This window comes from Ptychodera flava, chromosome 11, assembly GCF_041260155.1.
Source record: "Ptychodera flava strain L36383 chromosome 11, AS_Pfla_20210202, whole genome shotgun sequence".
NCBI lineage: Eukaryota > Metazoa > Hemichordata > Enteropneusta > Ptychoderidae > Ptychodera > Ptychodera flava.
In genome coordinates this window covers 16,429,671-16,453,412 of record NC_091938.1, presented here as the reverse complement: position 1 = coordinate 16,453,412, position 23,742 = coordinate 16,429,671, and the positions used below count along the sequence as shown (strand labels likewise).

General features: G+C 37.0%; 3 protein-coding genes across 3 annotated transcripts in view; 2 read left to right on the top strand and 1 right to left on the bottom strand.

The window, feature by feature from the left end:
• The window catches only part of LOC139144385 (3'-5' exoribonuclease HELZ2-like), a 29,513-nt gene extending 19,244 nt beyond the window's left edge, over positions 1-10,269 (top strand). Inside the window, exons 18-26 of the mRNA XM_070715087.1 lie at positions 97-3,774; positions 4,031-4,122; positions 4,273-4,416; positions 4,575-4,730; positions 5,036-5,625; positions 5,974-6,207; positions 6,483-6,639; positions 7,163-7,330; positions 7,617-10,269. Coding sequence (XP_070571188.1) covers positions 97-3,626 — 3,530 coding nt within the window. The 3' untranslated portion in view covers positions 3,627-3,774; positions 4,031-4,122; positions 4,273-4,416; ... (4 more) ...; positions 7,163-7,330; positions 7,617-10,269. The remainder of the gene's footprint in view (positions 1-96; positions 3,775-4,030; positions 4,123-4,272; positions 4,417-4,574; positions 4,731-5,035; positions 5,626-5,973; positions 6,208-6,482; positions 6,640-7,162; positions 7,331-7,616) is intronic.
• On the top strand, positions 3,665-7,750 carry LOC139144384 (3'-5' exoribonuclease HELZ2-like). The gene is made up of 9 exons (XM_070715086.1): positions 3,665-3,774; positions 4,031-4,122; positions 4,273-4,416; positions 4,575-4,730; positions 5,036-5,625; positions 5,974-6,207; positions 6,483-6,639; positions 7,163-7,330; positions 7,617-7,750. Exons 1-9 carry the CDS (start codon positions 3,665-3,667, stop codon positions 7,748-7,750), a joined length of 1,785 nt encoding a protein of 594 aa, XP_070571187.1.
• A 390-nt stretch (positions 10,270-10,659) lies between the features above and the next one.
• On the bottom strand, positions 10,660-23,531 carry LOC139143654 (KICSTOR complex protein kaptin-like). The gene is made up of 11 exons (XM_070714149.1): positions 23,231-23,531; positions 19,641-19,723; positions 18,879-18,963; positions 18,549-18,603; positions 17,597-17,672; positions 16,796-16,875; positions 16,176-16,282; positions 14,968-15,163; positions 13,881-14,016; positions 13,331-13,576; positions 10,660-12,025 (listed from the first exon to the last, which is right to left on the bottom strand). Exons 1-11 carry the CDS (start codon positions 23,448-23,450, stop codon positions 11,945-11,947), a joined length of 1,365 nt encoding a protein of 454 aa, XP_070570250.1. The 5' UTR covers positions 23,451-23,531; the 3' UTR covers positions 10,660-11,944.
• Positions 23,532-23,742: the final 211 nt, after the last annotated feature.

Genomic DNA, 23,742 nt, shown 5'->3' with positions numbered 1-23,742 from the left:
ATTATTGATTCAAATGTTTAAAGAGACTGGAGCCTCAAACACTGTCGCTTTCATACTCGATACGTTTACCCGTCTGAATATTTCTTTAATTTTCAGGACTACAATTCAATTCTGTGCTGTTCGTTCTTGCAAATGAAAGTGAGGACGAAGAACAGGCGACGGTTCCTTTCAGGGGCCAACTCTTGAGTGTGATGTCACGAACAAAGTATACGTTTACCATAATGACCAGTCCAGATGTTGAATCACATTCAAAGGTGAAGAATGAGCGCTCAGAGGTTCTGCAAGAGTTCTTCAGATACTGCTTTTGCCAAAATAGTATATCATCTGTCTATCAAGTCAGACAGCCAGGCGATATTGGTCTACCAGAAGATAATGTCTCCAATGGTCAGCTGGGCAAGATCTCACTGCCAACCAATCGAGATGATTTCTGTGATCTTGCAAGCAGTCTCGAGTACAAAACAGAGGCAGATATGCATGATCTTAGCATTGACACAAATCCGACTGAATCCAGTGCCAGTCCATTAAACCTAGAGGAAATACTTTTTCCAAATTCATCAATTCCTTTTGATTGTTCAGATGGCACGGAAGATGATGGTTATGACTATGAAGAAGCAGATCCTGAGTGGTATCTTCACTTTGGTTATACTTGGTATGATGATGATGAGGATGAGGAATACAATCCTGATAAACATGCATTGCCCCCCAACTACTACCAGTATGAAAGGAGCGATGAAGAATATACTTTATTTAATGAGTATTCTAAAGAGCAGTGCAAAGAACTCCTCAAAGCACAGCCACACAAGTATAAATGCTGTCGTCTTGAAATTAGACCTCGGGAGAGGGACAGAGTAGTACCGCTGGATGAAGAATTGGATTTCCAAATAAGGATACCTAATAGATTGAAACGAGGAAGGGCTTTGAACCAGGACATGGTGTTGATAGAGCTAATGGATGAAGACGGGAATTTCAAAGAAAACGATGATAATGTCTATGTACGATATGGATGCGTAGTTGGTATTCTTGAACGATATGAGGAAATAAGATTGAAGGAATTCGCCTGTACCCTGGATGAGTACAGTGATGGGCTGATGGTTCCAATAAATGATAATTTCCCTAAAATGATCTGGTGGAGAGAAAAAAATAGGAAGAAAAGCAGTGATGATAAAGTATGCATTCCGATATACAAAGTTACCAAGAATGGTAGAAACAAATTCCTCAAGTTTGAAAGTGTCAAAAATGCAGAACGAAAGCATAAAATCTTCCTTACTAGATTTCTAAAGTGGGACAAGAACAATAGGTACCCCACATGTGTAGTGGTTGGTGTACTGCCGAAGGTTACGGATTGGGAAACCGGTCTACAGTATCTGAAGACAAAGCACAGTATCAGCAACATTATTGCAGACACAGAGCAAATAGCTGATGGTACGTGCAGCAGTGAAGATAGAATCGACTTAAGGAATGTAACCACTTTTACCATCGACCCTACAACCTCAAAGGATTTGGATGATGCCATAAGTATCAGTAAAATGGATAATGACAACTTTAAAGTGGGTGTACACATTGCAGATGTAGCCAGCAAAGTTCCAATAGGCTCACAGTTGGACAACATAGCATCCAAACGGGGGACTTCATACTACCCACTCGATGCCAGTCCAATATCAATGTTACCAGCGTCAATAAGTAAAAACATCTGCAGCTTGTTACCAAATGAAGACAGGAACACCGTGTCGTTCTTATTTGAAGTCACAAGCAGAGGCAATGTCGTTGATTTTGAGATAAAAAGAGCATTAATAAGGTCACATCATAAGTTTTCCTATGATGATGTCGAGAACATCATCTTGCGCAAAAACGTAGATGCCGCAGAATTTGAAACACACCTCCTTGAGTTGCACCAAATTGCCCAGGCAAGAAGGAGAACCAGACTTGGTAAGGCATACTTCCTGAAAGAACCTAACAACTATGTTGAAGATGAAAACAATACGCCCTTGTCCCATCAGCTGATTGAAGAATTTATGGTGATGACCAACTTAGAAGTGGCAAAGTGGCTCATAAACCACCACCCTGATAGAATTCCCTTAAGAAGGCAACTTTCACCTGCCAAAGAGAAGTTTGATGAGTGGTATGATGCTTATAGCGGTCTACTCCACTGTAGTGTAAATCTTTCATCGAAGCTACCTCAACCAGAAGGTGATGTCACTGGAAAGAGGACTTCAACAACATGTCATCTGAAGGTCCTAAAGGAGTTTGTTGCAGTATTGAAGGAGACCGCAGATTCTGCAGAGTTTGAAGATGTGAAACAGTTACTCTGTGGTGATAGCAATTACCCTGATCTGTATCTTATGGCATTGAAGTTTTATGCAATCCAAGACAGAGCAGAGTATATCTGTTCTGATACACTGAAAAATTCAGAACATTTTAGTTTAAAAGCACCAGCGTACGTTCAATGTACCTCACCCATCAGACGTTACATGGATCTCATTGTACAGAGAATTATAGTGGCAACCTTGGATCAAGAAGAATCCCCTTACAACAAACAAGAAGTCACTACATTATGTATGGCTTGCAATTATGTAGAAGACAAACGCAGGTGTTTCGATCGAGACAGTAAAGAGCTTTTCCTGGCCCTTAAACTACAACAGAACCCTGTGAAGGCATTTGCTGCTGTCGATGGTGCGAACGAGAATTCTCTAGACCTACAGGTTATGAAGATGAGTAACATCGCTCCAAGGGAGAAGAGGTTGCCCCTTGGACTTTTCAAAGTTTCGGAGAAGCCTGTTGTGGTCAATGAGAAACTGAAGCTTAGATGGAATGAAAAATTGTATGACTGCAAACATGATACAGGTGATTTCATAACCGTGGCTGCAAAGAAAAAGACAATCACTTTGAGATCCGATCACGACTTCATTACAGAAGAGACAAAGCATTTCCATATTTGTTTGAAAAATGTCTTGACAAATAACGAAAGTCAAACTAAGTTGTATGTAAAAAGATTATTTAAGGCAAGTAGCAAAAGTAGCAATGCTCCACACATGGTAGAAATAAGCTCAGAACGACGAGACAAAAAGGGTAACAGGCTTGATCCCTGTGAGTTCTCTCGACATTTCCAGAAGGGTGATGTCCTTCGAGTGCAAGTGGGAGTACACTATTCCAAGGGATGTGCTCGTCCTACCATTGAACTTATAAGTCTATCAGCTGGCTTCGATATTTGCACTGACCATCGCAAGGATCCGGTTCGATGCTTTTCCACTATTGCAATGAGCAAAATACCGAATTTGGAGGCACGAAAGCAAATGACAATCAACGAATACATTAACAGATGGCTTCCAATCCTCTCCATGTCAGCAGCTGATAATTCAGTCAGGCAATACGAGAACTACATTATTTCAAATGTTGATATTCAGTGGATGAAGTTATCGGGCAGTGAAATAGAGGGGAATTTTCTCTTCCAACTGCCTTTTGTGAGAGTCGTAATATCAAATTTATTACCTATAACAATCAGAAAAGTAATGACTATGTATGTGTGCGTTACCAGCCCAACAAGGGGGACAAATATAAAGAGTTGGCAAACTTCAGAAGAGGTGTTACAGTTGATCAGAATTATTGTTGGGTGGGCCACTGTGTTGTAACTGGAGCCGTGAATGCAGATGATCTCATAACTGTAACGATGAAATTACAACAGACCAATCACGACCTTCTACAACAGTTTCTTAGTCAAGAAAGTACTCCAAGGTGGAGATGCACCATAGAAGTTCTTCAAAAGTCTAGTCCTGACAGGTATGTAGATAACACAGGTTGCTAAAATCTTCTTCGAACAATAAAAGAGTAGAAAAGCATCAAACGTTTACGCAATAAAATCGTGATAATGGGTGATTTAAACCGCTAAGTAAGGTATGTAATCGAACATCGCCTCTCACTTTTGAGCAAATATGCTGAATAAATTTTTATTTAAATGATCCTTGTCATTCAAGCTCTTAAATTTACTACTATATGTATTTTACCGGTACTGTTCCTTTTCCTTTTTTTGTCTCAGGAGAACTGAAGAAACTATTTATAAATTGGAAGATGCAAGAGTCTCACATATGGTGAAGGACATATGCCTTGGCCAACCTCCTACTTCTGCAGGTGGGATGCTATACATTGCTTTCACACTATTGTCATTTACATTTGATCAAACAAAAAATTCTCACTGAATTTGTTCAGCTTCATTAGCAAATTGCCTTTCACTTTCCATTCCGACCATTCACAAACTGACGTGTTCTGTCTGTGCTTCAGTGTTGAGGACTTGCAACTTAGAAAAGGTTATTAAGGAAACTGCAGACAATAGAAGAAGTGGACTGCCACGCCTAAACGATGACCAGATTGCTGCTATCAAGAAGTCCCTGGAGAACCAGTTTACAGTTATTCAAGGGCCTCCAGGTAATTAATGTGTTTAACTTTACGTTTCAGTTGGAAGAACTCATAAATTAAATGGTTTTTCATTGAATTTTGGGATTATGTCTCAGACTTGGTGTTATGAATCAAGAATGATGCAATAATAGATATAAAACTATTGTTATACATCTTACCACTTTCAGGAACTGGAAAATCATACACAGCTTCATATCTTGCTTATGGATTCTCAATCGTCAATAGCCTGGAGGGAAGTCATGTGGGGGACAAGATGAGACGTCATAATCGTGCTAAGGTTTTATACTGTGCACCATCAAACAAAGCTGTCGATGTTGCAGCAGGTATGTAAAGTTAAAGTGAGATGTTCTTTACAGAGCAGCCTAAATTTGGTTTGACGACAATGCTTTGAAGTCGCCATCTGAACAAAATACTATGATAAGTAACTGTATCACAGTTCGATGATAAGGATGTATTCATCAATTCTTCCTTGTATTTTTGCATTAACTGTGTTATGGTATTTGAAATAGATTTCATTCTTGGGCAAGACAGGTAATATATGAGTGCATTTTCTCTAGCATCTGAGTATGTTGAAATATGTTTTTGCAGTGGAGTGAATTGTCCCCTGTCGTACATTTTATGCCTACAGACTACTTAAAGCACTTTGAGTTGAAAGTCATACGCATGTACAGTAAGAACATAGAAGGCCACGACTTTAAAATTCATGGATGGACAAACAGTAAACATCGAAAACAAGGATATCAGGCAGAATGTAGCCCAGCCAATCGGTCCATCGCCTTACATCACGTGATAAGAAGCAGCACATCCAAATACGGTAAAAGAATCAGAGAATTTGACAAAACCTTCAGCAGAAGTGAAGACAAGGTGTCAAAGAAGGACTATGATGAGTACAGATCGTTGATTCAGAAAGCAGAAATGGAAGCACTGGGATGCTGCGATATTATTCTTTGCACATGCTCTGAAGCGGCGAGTAAGAGACTGAGGGACGTTAACATAGGGCAGTGCATCATTGATGAAGCTGGCATGAGCACTGAACCAGAAACCCTGGTTCCTCTGGTCAGAACAAATCCAGCCCAGATTATATTGATTGGTGACCATCGCCAACTGCAGCCCATCGTATCACACAATTTATCAAAGCAGCTGGGATTGGCAATCTCTCTCTTGGAACGTTACTGTGATGTTGGTTTCTTTTTTCGTCTCAAGACACAGTACAGAATGGTAAGGCTTGCATCTATTGTATGATATGGCATAAGGATTACAAACATTTTACACATACGAATCTCCCATCGTCCTACCCCACTAATGGTACATTAGGAGTGTTGTCAGCTCAGCTTCTCTTCAGTGTGTCATATTAGGCAATTAAGTTTTGATTGATAAAAGTGTACTATAGCATGGTTTAATCTATAATTTCTTCATGAGAGGATTTACATTTACGCAGTTTTCTATGAGAAGTACGGATGATTTCGGACAGGAAATGTCCCGTTTTTGACAGGAACATGTTATAATGTTTTGCAAGTGCTCGTTAGGATAACACTTCATTTCTTTTGTTGTATTATTCTTCCTCAGCACCGGGAAATCTGTGCCTTCCCAAACCAACAGTTTTACAACAATGATCTCAGAACAGCAGATATAGTAGAAAAAAGAATGGGCGTGAGACACCAAATTGATGAAATTTGGCCCGGTGGTCGTGATTTTCCGATGGTGCTCTGTGATGTAGTTGGCAAAGAAGTGACATCATCAGTGACTACTGAAGAAGGGAACGAGCAGTCAAAGAAGAACCTGGAAGAGGTCAAAGAAATTGTAAGTGCAAAATTTGAGCTATCTTGTACAAGTGACAGTATATCCCGACCTGGCATATGGTGGATTCAAGTAAACGAGCCATATGAACTATCTCTGTGACAAGAAACAGTATAAAATCAAATTGGCATCACATAAAGTTTGTTTATCCACAGATACTCCCGGTGTTGAGTGTATTAATACCAGACACTCAAAACTTCATGTACCTGTGGGTTTGTCTACAGTTTATAATTGTATTGAAACAGCCGTGAAAATTTAAATTCATCCTTTATTTTTAGGTGAGGATTACAAAAATGTTGACAGGACGTTACGGTGTATATCAGTCACGATTGCAAATATTGTCCCAGTACAACTCACAGTGCTTTGAAATCAAGCAAGAACTAAGGAAAGCTGGTTGCCAGGATGTTGGTGTCAGCTCTGTCATAGGATTTCAGGGTAAGGGTTGTTTTTCATGAATAACTGTTTCCATAAAACCATCAACACATATGATGTGCAACTCCTAGGTCAATCGCTCGAAAAGAAGCACATCTAAAAATATATTAAACCAACATCGGTGCAGACTCGTAGACCTACTCTTCTTAGGCAAAAAAAAAAAAAATTGTGCTGTTCCGATAACATGGTTTTCAAAAATAGGGCAGGTAGGGATAGGTAGGGATTTTTTTTTCCCAAAATATTTTTATATAATGCATTTTTCAGGGGTTCAGGGCGTCAAACACTGGCCACAACATTTCCAGAAAAACGTATCACACATATAAAAGGAATAGAAACAGAAAGACATCCTCGTTCAAGCAAAAAATCAAACGCGAGGTAATGAACGCGTGATTTTACGGGTTTTTTCTTTCTTTCTTCTACTTTCCTGTTTGCGTAGCTCTAAAAAGTTTAGGGTTGGCAGGTAAAAACAGGGTAGGTCGGGTTGTTCGGCCTTATATAAATCAGAAAGTTCTGCGTTTATTCACAGGGAGTGAAAAAGACTACATTCTGCTGTCAACAGTTAGATCTTTACCATGGCAAGAGATTGAAGACAATCCAACTAAAGGTTGGTTGAAAGCAAACCTTGGATTTGTGACTGATGAACATCAGACAAATGTAGCATTGACACGTGCACGCAGAGGACTAATCATTGTTGGTAAGTAATGGTCTTTGCCGCATATCATTTATTGGAGTAACTTTATGGAAGGATATCATGAGTATCTTTTAACCAAAAGTTTGCACCGCTATCAAAATCTGCGATTCATTCAGATCGACTGAATACGAGTCATTTCATATTGGATATACGAGTAGAAAAGAAACCTTATTTTACAAACTGAATATAAGCACTGAAAAATAAGCCAAAGGTTACACCTGATGGAGTCGCAACTTCGTAGCTTTTCCTTGAACAGAATTTATTGTACGTTTCTGACTTTGAATTCCAGGAAACAAGAACTTGCTGAAGACTGACACTACCTGGGGTGCATTGATCAAACACTACGAAGAGCGTAACTGCATAGTCAAGGCTCGAGACTTTCCATCCGTTCATCAAAAGAAGAACCTAAGACCAAACGAATAAAGTTATGCCATTGATAATCATGTTACATTCCCTCTCAAATGTGAAACTATTGACAAGCTATTTTCACTGCGACGTGAAAAGCAGTATTTTACCGAGAGACTTTGCAAGACAGAAAATCGTAATCTTCACCAGATATGAATTACAGGCTTTTGCAGGGATTTGCATTCATCATCGTTTAAACAATATGTCATTAATTTTGTTTATGAACCGTGAATCAACGAGCACATTTATAGGTCTCCAAAGTCGCGTTTTTTGCAGAGATTTTAGGTTTAAGGTATTAGTATTATACGCCTCGGCAGTCAAAGATTTAAACTTTTGCTCAAACTTTACTTAATAACACTTCAACCTTTTCTCCCAAAATCAAGGAAAAAACAGCAGTCACCCTGCAAAGTTTGGAACTGGAGAAACAGACTACCTTACATTTACCGATATTTGAAATTCAAAATGGCAACCATCCATGTGTCAGCACTATGGGGTAATACAAAATTTAAGATTTTCAAAAAATAAGAGGGTGACAATTTTTCTTACTCCAAGAGCTTTAAAACGAGCCCCAAAAAGAGGTAGATTGGAAAAAAATTGTAAAAATCTGAGATTCTGAATATCTTTCCCATAGGCGCATTCTACCTTAAACTGTGAAGTATGTAGAACATGCTTCTTCTTTTATCACAGTGAACTGACAGTACATATATATGTCAGTGATATTTACAGATCAATTATGAGCACAGTTTAAAGGGACCAAGTCCCACTTTTTTGAAAGTCTTGCCACTTCATTTTGTATCATTTGAAAGGACAATATTTGGCAAATTGAACATACTGAAGGAGTACGTGTTCATAAAAACACTTGTTGAACTCTAGGTATAACAGGGACTACAAATTTTTGATATCTAACACTTACATACGAACTGATCAGATGAGCCTTCCATCTGACAAACTTCAAACCTTCATTTACAGGATTGTGAGATTATATTTAGTAATCATGATATCATTAGCCACATTATTTGAGTTCAAGGATTGATTATGAAAGGTGTGTAATTTTTTCTCGACATAAAAATGTCCGAAAATAGCAAGCAGGCTTCTTTACCGACAAATTTACGAGTACGTCTAAGTACATTCCAATAAGGTTCATTTACAAGTACTGACACTCACATTCCTATAAATTTCAAAACAATGCACAGTACCATTCCATCCAATTGAATACTTGTAACCAATGCACATCAAATTTACAAACAATGTACTATTATGGTACAAATTATCTCTGAGTCCATAATTGGTTGTTGCTACCAAAATCCTATGAGATTCCATGATATCTGTATTTTTGTATATTATATCAACCAAATAGCACCAAATTACTTTGAGCTTAGTCCATTGAAGGGCTAGGTTGATTAAAGATTGTATTCAATATATTAAAAAATAGGCTCTAGTTTTAAATCAAATATATGAAGTCATTTACGTATTGCTTTATATAGATAAGATGTTTTTCTTGAAGGAACTCTCTTCATAATATAACGGTGCAAGACACTCCAAAATCATCATTCCAGCAGCCTTAAACTACATCTACAGTTAAAGACATCTACACTTCAGTCCATTTCCTTTGCAATGAGAGATTGTGGCTTTCTCCTATTTGATAGTTTGAAAATTTTCCAAAATCAAACCATGAAAACTGATTTCTGTACTTTTTAAAGCAAAATAATACTTTTAAATAGGTTTCATTGATTAATGCACATTGTACTTAGACCATGACATCACAACCACATGTACATTTGGTTCTGATTTTACCATATAAACTCTATAATGCATTTAACAATATTTCTGCGTGAGCTTTCCAAAAGTCCCTACATTTTTATGGCACGGTACCTTTGATACAAAATGTACTTCACATCTTGTTTTTGTGTGGTTAGCAGAGCTATCTGTATTCTAAAACATAAATTCTGCAATGAGAACAAAAATTAACAGAACTGTAGCTTTTGAGTCCAACTTCTTATTACACTCTCTCAGTAATAACAATGAGTCTTCATTGTACTCTAAAAGGTTTTCTTGTAGGGTTTTGTTATTTGTCAATGAGGTGTGCAAGACAATCTTTGAGCGAATCTTATACTGTATCCCGCACATAATTTATCAGATTTTCATTTTGTTGTCATTAAAGTTGCTATTTGAACATCCAATATTGTACTTTCACCAACATTTCAAAAAATCTTTGGTACAGTCAGTAGAGTCAACAATTCCCTTTATCTAGATTTTGAAAGAAAAAAAATTGCTGCTGTGTTATAATTTGTAAGTATGAATATATGCAATGTTTTAAAAATATATGTTATAGTAGGAAATTAAGATGTATGTTGTTCTTGAATAGTACTTGACATTCATGTCTATTTTTTAAATTTACTATACTTCTGTATTGTCCTTTTAAGATTTGTGTGCATATATCTATACTATTTTATGATAATTTTAATATATTTAACACTTCAATATGGCTCTAATGTTGTTTGGAAAAGCTTTTTAGAATAAAAGATATGACAATCATGAAACCACTTGAAAGTCTTTTGAAATCATGTATGACACTTTTCAATGATATCTGTCTTCTAAGCTCCCATCCTACTGTTGGAAACATCATTGTGGTATCAAACACTCCTCGTTGACAAAATCTACCAAAGGGTTTTTATAATATTTATTTTGTCCATCATCCCACTGAGCAAAGTTCAGTTTGCATATCAGTATGCATATCCACACATCCAAACAGATTCACCTCTGCAGACTGGATTTAGAATACTTCTGTATTGTCCTTTTAAGATTTGTGCTAATTCATGAAAAAATTATAAATCAGTTCATCACCTTTGTTCTGCAGTGAAGTCATAGATTTGACATACATTTATTAAATACAACGGTGATCTTTCAGTATATCAATGTGACAAATATCATGGTATGAGACATTTCTTTTTATTTACATCTTACAATCCTAAAAGATTTATCACAAATACAGAGTATTTATTGAAGAAAGTCAGAAGTTATATTGGATCAGTCTGTTGCTTTTCTGTTGTGTACTCCTATTTACAGTGACTGGTAATTTTGCAATGCTTGATTTCGACAGCAGTGCCAGACAGGCTGTTGCTTTGTTTCAACTGTCACTCAAAGCTAAGTCACGCAGCCACAGGGTTTGTATTTCAGTTGTTGCAATATCACCATGTAGTCCTAGGAACTGAAATCTGCATGTTGCCTACACATGTTTCTTACTCATGAAAATATTCTAAATCAGTTCATCAGCTGTAATTAACATTTAAATGTGGCATAACACAGAAAAGCATTCTAAGAACACGTGCAATCTATGTAATGGTAGGTACCATGTGTTCAGCAAAAGCTACAAATCTGATGTATTCTTTCACCTCAAGCAGCATTTACTGATTTAGTATACTGGAACTGGGTGGAGCCATAACTTGTATCAAAGCTAATGATGATAACTGTCATGTAGAATTCCATGGACCAGAGATCTACAGATTCTCTTACATTCCTTTCATGATCAGGTAGACAAAATTCCATAGTCAACCCTGTGCCCCTAATTTTGATTGATGGATATCTGACTGGGAAAAATGTCTCTATATGCGATTAAAAAAAGTAGTTGTCAAGAAAAATTACACTTTGCTGTTTATGGTAGTTTTATCATGTACAAATCATACATCTCAAGAGTCCATCAGTTTCTCTAGGTTCTAAGACAGCAAACCACTGGCCATATACCAATCAAACACTTCTCTTATCCCCATCACTGACCCCAGCTCAAAGTGGTGGTTGGAAAATGTCACGTGTTGAATGTCCAGGGGCCAAACAGACCATTACCCTGACTATTGTACATATTGCTGCTTTTCAGCTTGTCCATGATACAGTGTTCTCCACAGCTTGAAAAATCAAAAGGGATGCAATTTAACATTACAAGGCATAATTTACATATTCCTTTGTTGTGAAAATAATAGTTTGTTTGGTTATTACCATATGAATAGATTGGTCAAAAAACAGGGGTGGCCCATCCCTCAAAATACACTAGAGGAGAACCCTGCCATATTTTCTACATCAGAGTAAAGCCATACTCTACGGGTAGCAAAATTCGCTGTATTTACATGCAGCTGCCCTAATAAACAATACTGTACAGGATGCACATACTGTGCTTTCAGTAGAGCACTAACTGGTATGCATAACTGCTCTCCAAAGCTGTCACGTTCTCTCATCATCTCTAATTTGAATCAGTTGTTTCAATCGCTGAGCACATCTGTCTCTGGCTTTGTCAAGATCATGCTGAAAGATACAAAGTCATGAAAAATATGTGCATTAGAGAGTTTGCTTTCTGTAATTCCATCATGAGCAGTAACTTAAAACATCGGTCAATTCATCAATATTGGTCTATAAATCACATCTACATCAGGGATAATACATATTGTCTAGGATATTAAGTCATTTGGTTGGAGGGACAACAGCTGGAACTTTTGGTAAAAGCATCCGTATGTTTTTGTTTTGGATAAGATATATCACACCGTTTGATAGCATCAGCCAGGCGCGCTGCACGCTGCATGGTAGCTGTCTTGTGTAAAGGGTCACCGCACAAAGCACGTTGCAGTGCTGAGTAGTCGGTGTCAGCTGAGCAAGCTTTCTGCATGCTGGCTACGAGGCTATCAACACCTGTGAAGAAGAGGAGTATCTTAAAAATATCTTTATCCAAACCCGTCTACTACGAACAGTGAAATGTCACTTTATTGAGATTACATAGTTGCGCGAGCTTATGGGCTCAGCCCTAGTGTGATAGTATTTTGATGATTTTTCTTAACCCTTTGAACCCGGCTCGGACAGAAATGTCCGATGACGTCATAGAGTACCAGGGGGTCAGGGTGCAAAGGGTTAAACAAACACAATATTTTCTTCTTTTATGTTTAAGGGCAGGTGACCATTTGCCTAATGTAAGGAGAGCAAATGGTCCCTTGTTTGGGCTATAATGTTTTTATTACATGCCTTTCTTATATAGTTTTCCATCCAAATTACTGAATTTATTTCCAAATGACAATCATATGCTTTATTTCAATGATAAACAAATACCCGTTGAAAAATAGAACAGCTCTCATTGTTATATGTTGAACTGATCTATCTAAATCACTGTTGCGCAGTTTGGTGATTTTTTTATGCATAATTTTCTAAAAAACCATACTTCCTATGTAAAACATGTAATGTGATCACTTGAAGGTGTCGATTTGAAAATAGTTCCTGGTCACTTTCATTGAAATGATGACTTTGTGCTCTGCCACCATCATCAACATTTTACCATTGAATCCTGTGAGGCATGCGACGTTTGATATATGGGGTGTGTAATAAACAATGGTACATAATACTGGGCCAGTTTGCTGAAGGACAGCTTGAAGAGTGGATGGTGGCAAATATTTAGAATTGTGCTGTTGATAGATTTTCATGCCTTGCTTTGGACCCTGTTACTATCAAACAATGGTATTACCCTATTCTTATTGGACCTATACAAAGAAAAATAGGGGAGAAGGGTTTTATGTTGAAATCACACTGACGGATTAGTCTTTACTTCCACTGGATATGTTGTCTCACCTGAAGTATATGCAGTCCTTTTGTTGACACCAGGGACAATTCTGATAGTCCATCGTTGGTCAGGTCCAAGTACTGCATTGCTAACACTGGATGGGCAAAAGTCCTTTCCCAGACCATCTTGTATTCACCATCGTCCTCCATCATTGGTGAAGCACCTTCACAGTCTGTTTGTCCTTCGTTAGCATTTGTTGCTATGGATTCCTCATCATGTTTGATTGACTTGATAAACTTGTATACGAGCAATTTCTGCGGTTTAAGGCAGATCCTTTCTTTAGAACACACTTTTCAACATAGATTTGCACTTTTTAACATTATTAGTTTAGGGTAATATGCGCCTCTAAAGTGAACGACTCAAAAAAAAATTTGCTCAAATTTTTCTAAAGGAAACTTGAAATTAAATTACCGATAAAAAGTTTCAAAATCATTTTTGGGAAAACTCTGTTGATATCCTACCACAACATGTAAAATAATGCGTGTGTTTAGAGTGTGGATAAAAGCATAACAAATTTCATTTCTTTACATTATGTCAATTAAATTTACAAAAGCTTACCTGACCATAGGCACCTAAAAGGATTTCTTGGCTGCCGTCCCAGTCTACATCTGCTAAACATGTGCAAATTATACCGTGAAACTTTTCACTGTCTTCTAAGATGTACTTCTGATGTAAACCATTTTGTATACAATTTCTGGTAAGAGAAATACAAGCATAGAGTGAAACTTCCTTGCAACTTTTGCAAGATTCCTTCCAAGGATTCATTCCTGTCATCAAGGACCTGACATCATTCTTGTTCATTGGTAGGTTGGGTAAATCTCATTGCAAAGTAGCACAGATCAAGATTGTAGGTTTGGCACTTAATATGACACTGTGCACATGTCACTGGCATCTGTCTGCAAGTATTCAAATAAATTGTCTCCTCTTGCATTTGTATTTGGTTCTGCAGCTTGTGGTTGGTCGGATCTCATCCTTTGATAGAGACATGGGTTGAATTTTTACTACTTCAATCACAACTGCAGTGATAATGACGTAACACTTTTGCCCATGCTGTAAGTGTGATTTCCAAAAATCATTCAAAAAATTTTCGGGCAAATATTTATTTTTGCCATTAAATTATGGATCTGAGACGTCATAAGAAATCAGTCCTATTGGAAATGACAGTGTTGATGTAAAGCTTGGTGACGGAATAGTTGGTCATGTGACTGTGTTGCAAAGCAGTCTACCATTGTGAAATCCTTGGCAAAACTTTATCTGATATGAGATCACCAAGCACATGATAAAATCTCAGATGGTGATAGTTGTAGGTCGATAGCTGACTTATCCCAACGTACCTTGAACAGATGATAATCAAAAGGAGATCTTTCAATTTTAGAAGCAAATTACCTACCATTTATAAATATTTTAGAGTTTAACATGATCATCTTTGCATGTGTTGACTCTTTTGTAAAAAAATATTAAGTGATTTTGACTAAAATAGAGTTCTGGAAACTTGAGTTTGCCTCAAGATTTCAAATGGAGCAACATGAACAATGTGTGTGGTGGAAAATAACTGTAAGTTTTTGAAAGTCAAAGAATGATTAAAGAATGATTCCTGAGACACTGAAAAGACATCTGAAAAACATGCAGTAATAGATATACCTACCTGTAAACAATGGTAGGCTCCGCAGCATGTGATACTAAAAGATGATAATCTGTTTCTTTGGCGTCTGCCCGATCACTGCCTGGTAAATTTGATGGTAGACCCTCTATACAAGGCATATCTATGGTATCTTCTGTAAAGAAGACTCGGATAGATGTTACAGCACCATCATGCTGTCCACTGATGAACCTTAGCACTTCTGATCAAGATAAAAAGCACCGAGAAGAAAAAATATAAAGTTTACTATATATGAATTTGGAAAAGAAAACATGTATGGCACATTTTTGGGATGGCCGGGATGAAGATTGAAGAGCCCATTGCTAACGCTAAACCTAATGACATAACAGTTCCATTTTTATGGTTATATGCAAAAATACATATAATTCAAAATTTTTACTTACAGGAATGGGGAGGGACTACATGTAACCCTGCGCAGTCTCCTGCCTCTACGTACACAGTCCCTTATTCAGGCATTAATATTTATGTTACATGCCTCTCTCACATAATTTTCATACAGAATTTTGTTTGATTTGCAGATGACAATGAGACTAATAAAATCCATATGTTAGACAATTTTTGTCAAAGAATGGTGCATGAATATATTTGAATAAAAATTGTATGGTTCAAAAATAATTCCGGGTCAGTTTCAGTCAGTGGCCTGCTAGGATGTCAACAAATTACCATTGAATCCAGTGGGGCATGTGACATTCCATATATGAGGCACAATTACAATTTACATGCCACAATAGATAATTTTTTCAGCTCTGCTAGACTATACTATATCTTGTGTGAATGTTGGTGTTTAGCAAAGCATTTTCTCACCATATAGGGTCAAATTGCGCAGAATCATTGGTGTGATGTGAGGACTGAATACTGAAAAGTTACTGAGCTGATTTACACCATACAGATTCCATACTGTAATACAAAACCTGACCAGTTTCATGTATTCTACAGCAGAGTGATAAATTGGATATCATAGTCAGGCAAAAATTTAGGAAGGGCAGAATGTAGTCCATTAGACAATTTCAAAGCAAAAGACAGCTACCATGCTGTCAGCGTATGCATTATGAAAAGGTACTATTTGAAATTGCTAACCAAACAGAATAGAACTGAAACCAATATCTACTTTACACGCAAGAATCTTCCTGAGGTACAAAAAACTTCCACAAGTCTTCAAGTACACATTATATAGCCATACAGTTCATACATACCCACTGTTTTTGGATTGACAACACATACTTTAAAGTAGCCATTTTCACAACCCATTGCTGTCAGCCTTTCTTCACCATGGACATTTTTGATGTCCATCCACAGAACACTGGTAGACGAATAGAAAAGACAGAAGTTGAATGATACGTTAACCCTTTAAGTGCTATAATTGTTCCCATCAAAACTTTAGTGCAACATTTTTTTCCAATTTTTATGATTATTTCTGTAATGTTTTGATAATTTTGGACCAAATGGACATCACATTTCATAGGCTAAACTTTGTTATCAAAATTTTGACAAAAATCTGAAAAATATCGACTGGAGTATATTTTCTAAAGGAGAAAAAAATTGACTTTGGCGCTCAAAGGGTTAAAGTTTGGATTCAATGAGACTGTGCTTACATTTGATTGGAACAGGGACACACATTGTTGTATCATCTCAGCAAAGTGTTCAAGTACACAAATCTGATAATAACGGACTTCTATCTATGTTGTTGTAATCTATATACTGTATCTCTGATCATGTACTTTAAAACAAAATTTTAGCAACACTCTCACAGACACACTTAGAACTCACTTCATCCCACATTGTGGTAGGAAATACCATGTATTTTGCCACTTACTTGCTTTGAAGATCTTTAAATTCAGGAAAGAAATCTTCACAAGGTATTTCTTCAAATTTAGACATCACGTAAAATTTATCCTAATGTGGAGAGTAAATAAAAAATTAAAGATATCAAAAATAGCTCCAGTGACATTGTGTTCCTATTTGATCAAAACTGACATGTACCAGTATATGCATGTAAGTGACTTATGCACTGTCTTGTAGATGTCTCCTGCAAAAGGAGAAAATTGGCCTTTGAAATTAAATTATATGTAAATTTCATTATCCCAAGAATAGATCTGAAAGAGGTCATGCTTAGGAACACAAACGAGATCTGTAATAGCTTTGGACAAATGGTTTCAAAGAAATTATGTCTTGATAAAATTCAAAAAAAAAATTATATCTTCAAATTTCCTAAGCATTTAAAAAAAATATATTTGAGGTCATCCCTATCTTTATTCGATATTTTTAGAACTAGTGCATTCATTTCAAAAACCTCCAATCAACAATATGTGATATGTTGTCATACCAATGGACAAACATACATACATACATACATACATACATACATACATACATACATACATACATACATACATACATACATACATACATACATCCACCCTCAGTTATCCAATAACCTCTTAAACATAGCAAATTGGTGCCTGTAAAATGGCAAAGAAGAATGTTAATACAAACAGGTAATTTCTTACATGCTTTACAATTTTGTTTTGACGAAAATGGAACTCAAAATGTTTTTTACAGTTGGTCAAATGTTTTGCTCAATATCAAAACTCAAACACTGCCAGTACAGTTTTACCTCTTTGTAGACATGAACTTGACTATCTCCTCCACTGAGCAAGAAAACTGTTTCCCAGGAACCATCACAAAAAACTCTGTGTAAATAAAGATATTTTTGCATGAAAAATGCAGTATAGACACTTCTGTATTCTCTATGCAAAATTTAGGAGAACTATACTGGGCTCACATTTGTAATACTTCAAAACTGCTTTGTAGAACACAAAGTTCGTCTTCCACTTAAGGTGGTATGCACCTCGAAAGTGAAAGACTTAAACTTTTGCCCTAACTTTCCCTAATGAATCTTTCAATCATTCTTTTTTAAAATCAAGAATAAAAATAGGGGGTCACCGTGCAAATTTTGGTACTAGAGAAACAAATTACCCAAGATATACCCATATTAGAAATTCAAAATGGCCGCCACCCCTGTGTTAACTCTATGGAGAAAAACAAAAATTTTCAAATTTCGAAAAACTATGCCGGTGAAAAGTTTTCTTTCACCAAGAGCTTTAAAATGAACCCCCGCATGTGGTATATCAGAAGAGAATTGTAAAAGTTTGAGAGTCTGAATGTCTGTCCCCGAGGTGCGTTCTACCTTAAATGCTATCTACATAGTTCAGATTTACCGTAAGTGTACTTATGCCAATGATCAAGGCATGGAATAATAACATTACACTGATACAAATGTATACAAGTTTTCACTCATGCCAAGTTATCTGTAATCTACCATACACTAAATGCCATACAACTTTGTGTTAATGAATTGAGAATGCATTTTCAATTATCAAAACAAAGTACCACGATGACTTAGCAGAGAAAGACTCACTTGTCAGTGGCAAAAAAGATCATTTTTCTTGAAATTTGTTTTGGAATGTATACCATCTCACAGTAAGAATATTATGCGATGCTCCATAGCATAAAGTGCTTGAAATTCATTTTACCAAGGACATTGGTTTGGTTGTTTTTGTACTTACTCTGTATGGTATAAGTGATATGGAATGAAATCCAGCTCCAAGTTAAAACAACCCTCTGTAAATACGAGAAAGTGACACAGTACAGTATTAAAATACAACTCTAAACACCAACATTTTTACTGAAGCACTACTGATTCAAAGGAAAGATGAACAAATAATAGGTCAGCTCTTGGCCAATCTTGTGTCATTCTAAAGGCTATATATTGGAAAACGTTATACAATAAAATTACAATGGACATTAATATAGACATTTTACTAATCCATCTATAATATCAATGTACATGTAATGGTTCTATCAATGCAATGCAATATGAATTTCTGCGTACTTACGTGCAATGCTGTCAAGATTGTACTCAGACCCTGCTTCCCAAGGTGAATAGATATTCAGAAATTGTGTCGGATTATTACCAGCATCCTAGAAATGAGAACAATTTACGTTGTTAAAACTTGTCACCTGTAAATTGCGTATCATAAAAAATATTGCTTGAAAATGATACAAAGGTAAAAAACGTTGAGGTCAAATTCACATAAAGTATCATGTACCGTATAATCTCAAAAGACTGTATGAAGAGCTCTCTCATGTTGCTATTTACAGCTACTGCTAGTTCATTTGAAACAGGGCTGTTTGCTGTTGTAATATAGCTGCACACATGACATCAGACACTGATGCTAGAAATGTGGTCAAATTTTGTCAGTTGACGGCAATTAATTATGTCTTTTTAGCATCGTAACATTGGCAGTCCCCCTAGTTGGTGTATTTTTGTCGTTCTTTCGTGTGTAATATCTGACAATGCAAGCTAAATTTGTGTACAAATGTTTATTTTTGCATACTAATGAGAGAAAAGTGATGTCATTTGACAACAGCCCTATCTCTGATACAAAAATGTGATCATCAATTTCCTTATGCATTCTGTCTGTAATTGGACCTAAAGTATGTATGTCTGCTGACCAATATTCAGGCAAGACCCTCAGAACAACTTGATTTCAATTCTCATTTGTGGTACACAAAACTGATAAAAATGAAGTTCAAAGGCTGAGAAGCTGACCATTTAAATCGCTGAATCTAAAGCAGGGCGAAGCCCCTGAACCAACCTTGATGAATGTGATGCCAACCACAAGTCCGGTACCAGACCCTGATCTACTGAACGCATCTATTGAGATTATCTCGGCATCACCTGAATAATATAATAGAAAAGTTTATTTATTCACTACTGTCTGACAAAAACATTCTGTGACAAGAACCTTTCTGACGGTAAGAATGTTAAGAATAAAAACAATATTGATCTTTTTGATCGTTTCACGAAGGCCATCTCATAAGTAATTGGTGACAATGGTGTGCATCAAATACGATATGTCGCGTAGTAATCTAAAACATACAACTTTCTCCCTGACTGAGAAAGATAGTGAGATGGGAAGCTGTTTTCAATATTTCACTTTTATACTGAATTCCAAGATAAATTATCAGGAATTTGAAAAACAACCTATGATTTTAATGTCCACATACTCCCTCCATCACAACGATTCTTACCTGTAGTTGATGAATCGATGAATATCTATTCAGACTTAAATTATATGAACCATGACATAAATTATACTAGACAGAGGATAGGTGAATAATGCGCCAGTCAATGTAAACCCCCACCCCCCCCACCTCGGGGTTTAGTGGGGGATTTGGAAATTAGTCCTGTGAAATCTGCCAAATGCCCCACCCCCTGGGGCAAGACAACCTGGAAAATCCCCACCTAAACCAAGTAAATCCCCCACATACGGGGGTGGGGAATTTGTAAATTCCTACACACAACCACTCTTTGGAATTTTCATGTCGTAAACAACCTGCATCAATATAAAAAGTTCATGTTCAACTTTAGAACAATTTTAATCATTTAAAACAGGGTTTTGTGACATTTATGCTGTTCACAAATGTCTATCACAATCAACACAAATAGATCCAGGATAATGACATACTTTTCGCATTTGTTTTTCAGCCACTTATACTGTGACTTTAAGTGTTGAGGTGTCACTGTCACGTCACCTATTTTGGAGCAAAAATTTACAATATTTTTCAGTCTAGTTTGCTTGTATGTTGTCAGGCATAAACATATTTCAGGCTAGAACAATTAGATCAAAACACCAGATGTATCATACAAGACCTGTCGCCTCAATAAACTAATTAAAGCTGATAATTAAACAAGATACATGATGTCCAATCTCACAAGTGCAGCTTTTTTGTCTTCTCGCTCTCATGCTACAAGCACAATGACACATTCTACATCAGTCATGCACTGATTTAAAACAAGCAGAGGAATGAAAATTCACAATGGTCCGTGTTTATTCATCACAAAACACACCACAAAGATACTGTGTAAAACTCAACAGAACAGATGATCAGAATGATCACACTGATGAAACAGAACTGTTTCCCTAGCTATATGGGTCATCATGAATAAATTTGATAATACATTTAGCGGACATAAAAAGGAATCCCGTCGTGACCGAACATGTTTTCCAAATACACAAGCAATTTAAAGGGCCATTTTTCATGAATTTTGTTTGATGTGAGATACTACTTATATTGTTTGACATGTCGAAAGATACTGAATGAATGGGTGACCCTGCTATATTCGACCCCGGTTTTAGACACGATACATGCAAACCATCACGAAATGATGAATTATGGTCATGGCCATTAATTCGTTTTCGCGATGGTTTTACTTAATTTGTATAAAACTGGGGTCGAATATATGTATGGTCACTCATTCATTCAGTATCTTTCAACATGTCAAACAAAATAAGTTGTATATCGCATCAAACAAAATTCATGAAAAATGGCTGACTTTGTCCTTTAAGCTTTATCAAAAATAGAGTTGACCCGGAGGTCTTTTTAGTGCTGGACCATGCCGATGAGGCATCGTGAACATCCGAAATGTCACGCTCACGTGGGAAAATGTGGGAAATTTTGCGTATGGTATGTTCAGTTTTCCAAAAAATAAGAATACACGGCGGATGAAAATCATTTATTTAGTTATCGATATTTAAGCCATCAATCACAAATATACTTTCATGCACACCTCTGAATATTGCTGCATCGCATTCATCAATGGCCAGTTGAAAAGCTGCTTACCGGCCTACATGGCCTTGACATCCACCTTTCGCCATGCTACTGCTCTGAACAACAACATACCATTACCAGGGCCTGAAAATTTCTGTTTTTTCCCACTGGTCCCAGGACCAGTGACCTGTTTTTTTTTCACTGGTCCAAAGGTAAAATCCACTGTCCTCAAAAATTTGCATAACAATACAAGAATGATTCATTTCTCATACTCATGTTATATATGCATTTCTATCAGATTTGCTTGGGATTTACATACAGCATAAACTGCCAATCTTTTTAATATAGACACACTGCATAAACATTTACTTGGTAATTTTCTCAAGTTCTTGCACCACATACTTAACATGTTTTTTTACTATTGCTATAAAGTTCACTTCATTTTTATAATTGCCCAGCGGTTGATTCTTTCCCATTTAAATTGTAAAAAATAGGTTTAAAACACAAATATCTGAGAGGGACTTCTTTTTCCTTTGATAGCAATATTAAATTGCCATAACGCTGTTTTGACAAGCTAGGCGGTTCTTGTTAAGGTCAACTACAATCGAGTTAGGGGGTCTTGACTATATAAGGAATTCAGCATGGTGACCTTCTAAATTCAGAAGCTTGCTTGCCATGGACGATCGGAAAGTTGTAATGAGACTCCTTCCAGAGAATTTGACTGCAAAACACTACTTTGATAGACAGAGATATAATATTTTCACACAATTTTGGGGTTGCTGATATTTTTAGCTGAGGCTATGGTCTGGTTTTTACCACATTAAATTTTACATGTAAAATGAGTACGTGGCCCGTCATTTGATTTTTGCAGTGCAGTGGCTAGTGGACGCTCATCGCCTGGCTCATATCATGAATCGCAAACTGTAATAGAGTAACTGATTTTCCTTTAGAGTTTATGTTGTGATGAAAGAAATAGACTAAATTTTAAATGTTTGATTGACTTAAAGACGCGATAATTATTGTAATTTTGTAGCTTAAAGACGTAGTCTCTCAATGGAATGGGCCTCTTGGTTTTAGTTTAACTGGCTTTAGTGCGTCTCTGCTACCTCCTTGGTTTCAGTAAACTTCGGTATATTGGGGGGACGTAGTTTCTAATTTTTCGTCAAAAGACACTAGAACACAATCTGGGAAAGCACCGGACATTCCCTTGCAAAATAAATTGGCTCCTTTTTTGTATTGGTCTGCGGACTTTTTAGGGGTAATTAGTACTGGTTCGGGATAAAAAATCACTGGTCCGGGACTTCGGGTAATTTTCAGGCCCTGCATACGTGCGCATGCGTAGTTATTTACGAACATCTGGGCCTGTCCGTCAAAGGAATAGGGGGATCAAAACGAGGCAATTGCCCCACCCCTCGGGCACAGTTTCATGGCACACACGGTCTAATCCCCCACATTTTCCCGTATCGCCCGAGGTGGGGGGGGGGGGGGTTTACATTGACTGGCGCATAACATTGAAGACAGAGACTGGCAAATAAACAAACAAAATAATAAATGAAACAAAGAATGGCATGAAACAATCAGTGGTATAGCAGCCAAACTAATTATCATTTATAACATTCTTGTTTTTGTTTACCTGGGATGTATGTAAAGTGGACTTCCTTCACTGACGGTCTGAACACGCCTCGTTCGTTCTGATACTCAACACACACAATCTTGCCTCTGAGCGATGCTACAAGAATCTTGTTGCTGCCGTCGGGAAAAGTTATGCTAGTTAGCCCATAGACGTTACTCTGAGACGGCAGGTTGTAGAAGTGTGCCTCGGACAGATCAATTTCGCTCTCTTCGCTCGACATTCTTGGTAATTGGCGTCGCGTCGCAGAGTGTGCGACGTCCTAGCACAAGCATCAACCAGGTACAGGTCACGAAAGGTCAAAATTGTCAATTTAACTGCAGATTTTGATTGTTTTGTGTTTTCGGATTCCAATCGAAATGAGAAATAAAGTCATGTAATCTGCTAAAGACCACCTGATATTCATTCCGATGCAACACATTCCTATTGTATTCCGATTTTTTTCTTAAAACGCACAGATTTTGTAAAATGAAGGTCTGTTTGGTCGTTTAACAAAGTGCAATATCTTGATTACA

Coding starts and splice junctions, on each gene's coding strand:
- LOC139144384 (XM_070715086.1), top strand. CDS start 3,665: ATGAAATTACAACAGACCAATCACGACCTTCTACAACAGTTTCTTAGT. Junction 4,731..5,035: donor AGCTGTCGATGTTGCAGCAG/GTATGTAAAGTT, acceptor TTATGCCTACAG/ACTACTTAAAGCACTTTGAG. Junction 6,640..7,162: donor CTCTGTCATAGGATTTCAGG/GTAAGGGTTGTT, acceptor GTTTATTCACAG/GGAGTGAAAAAGACTACATT.
- LOC139143654 (XM_070714149.1), bottom strand. CDS start 23,450: ATGTCGAGCGAAGAGAGCGAAATTGATCTGTCCGAGGCACACTTCTAC. Junction 18,964..19,640: donor TTGGCATCACATTCATCAAG/GTTGGTTCAGGG, acceptor TCTCATTTCTAG/GATGCTGGTAATAATCCGAC. Junction 13,577..13,880: donor TTTTAGGTGCCTATGGTCAG/GTAAGCTTTTGT, acceptor CTTAAACCGCAG/AAATTGCTCGTATACAAGTT.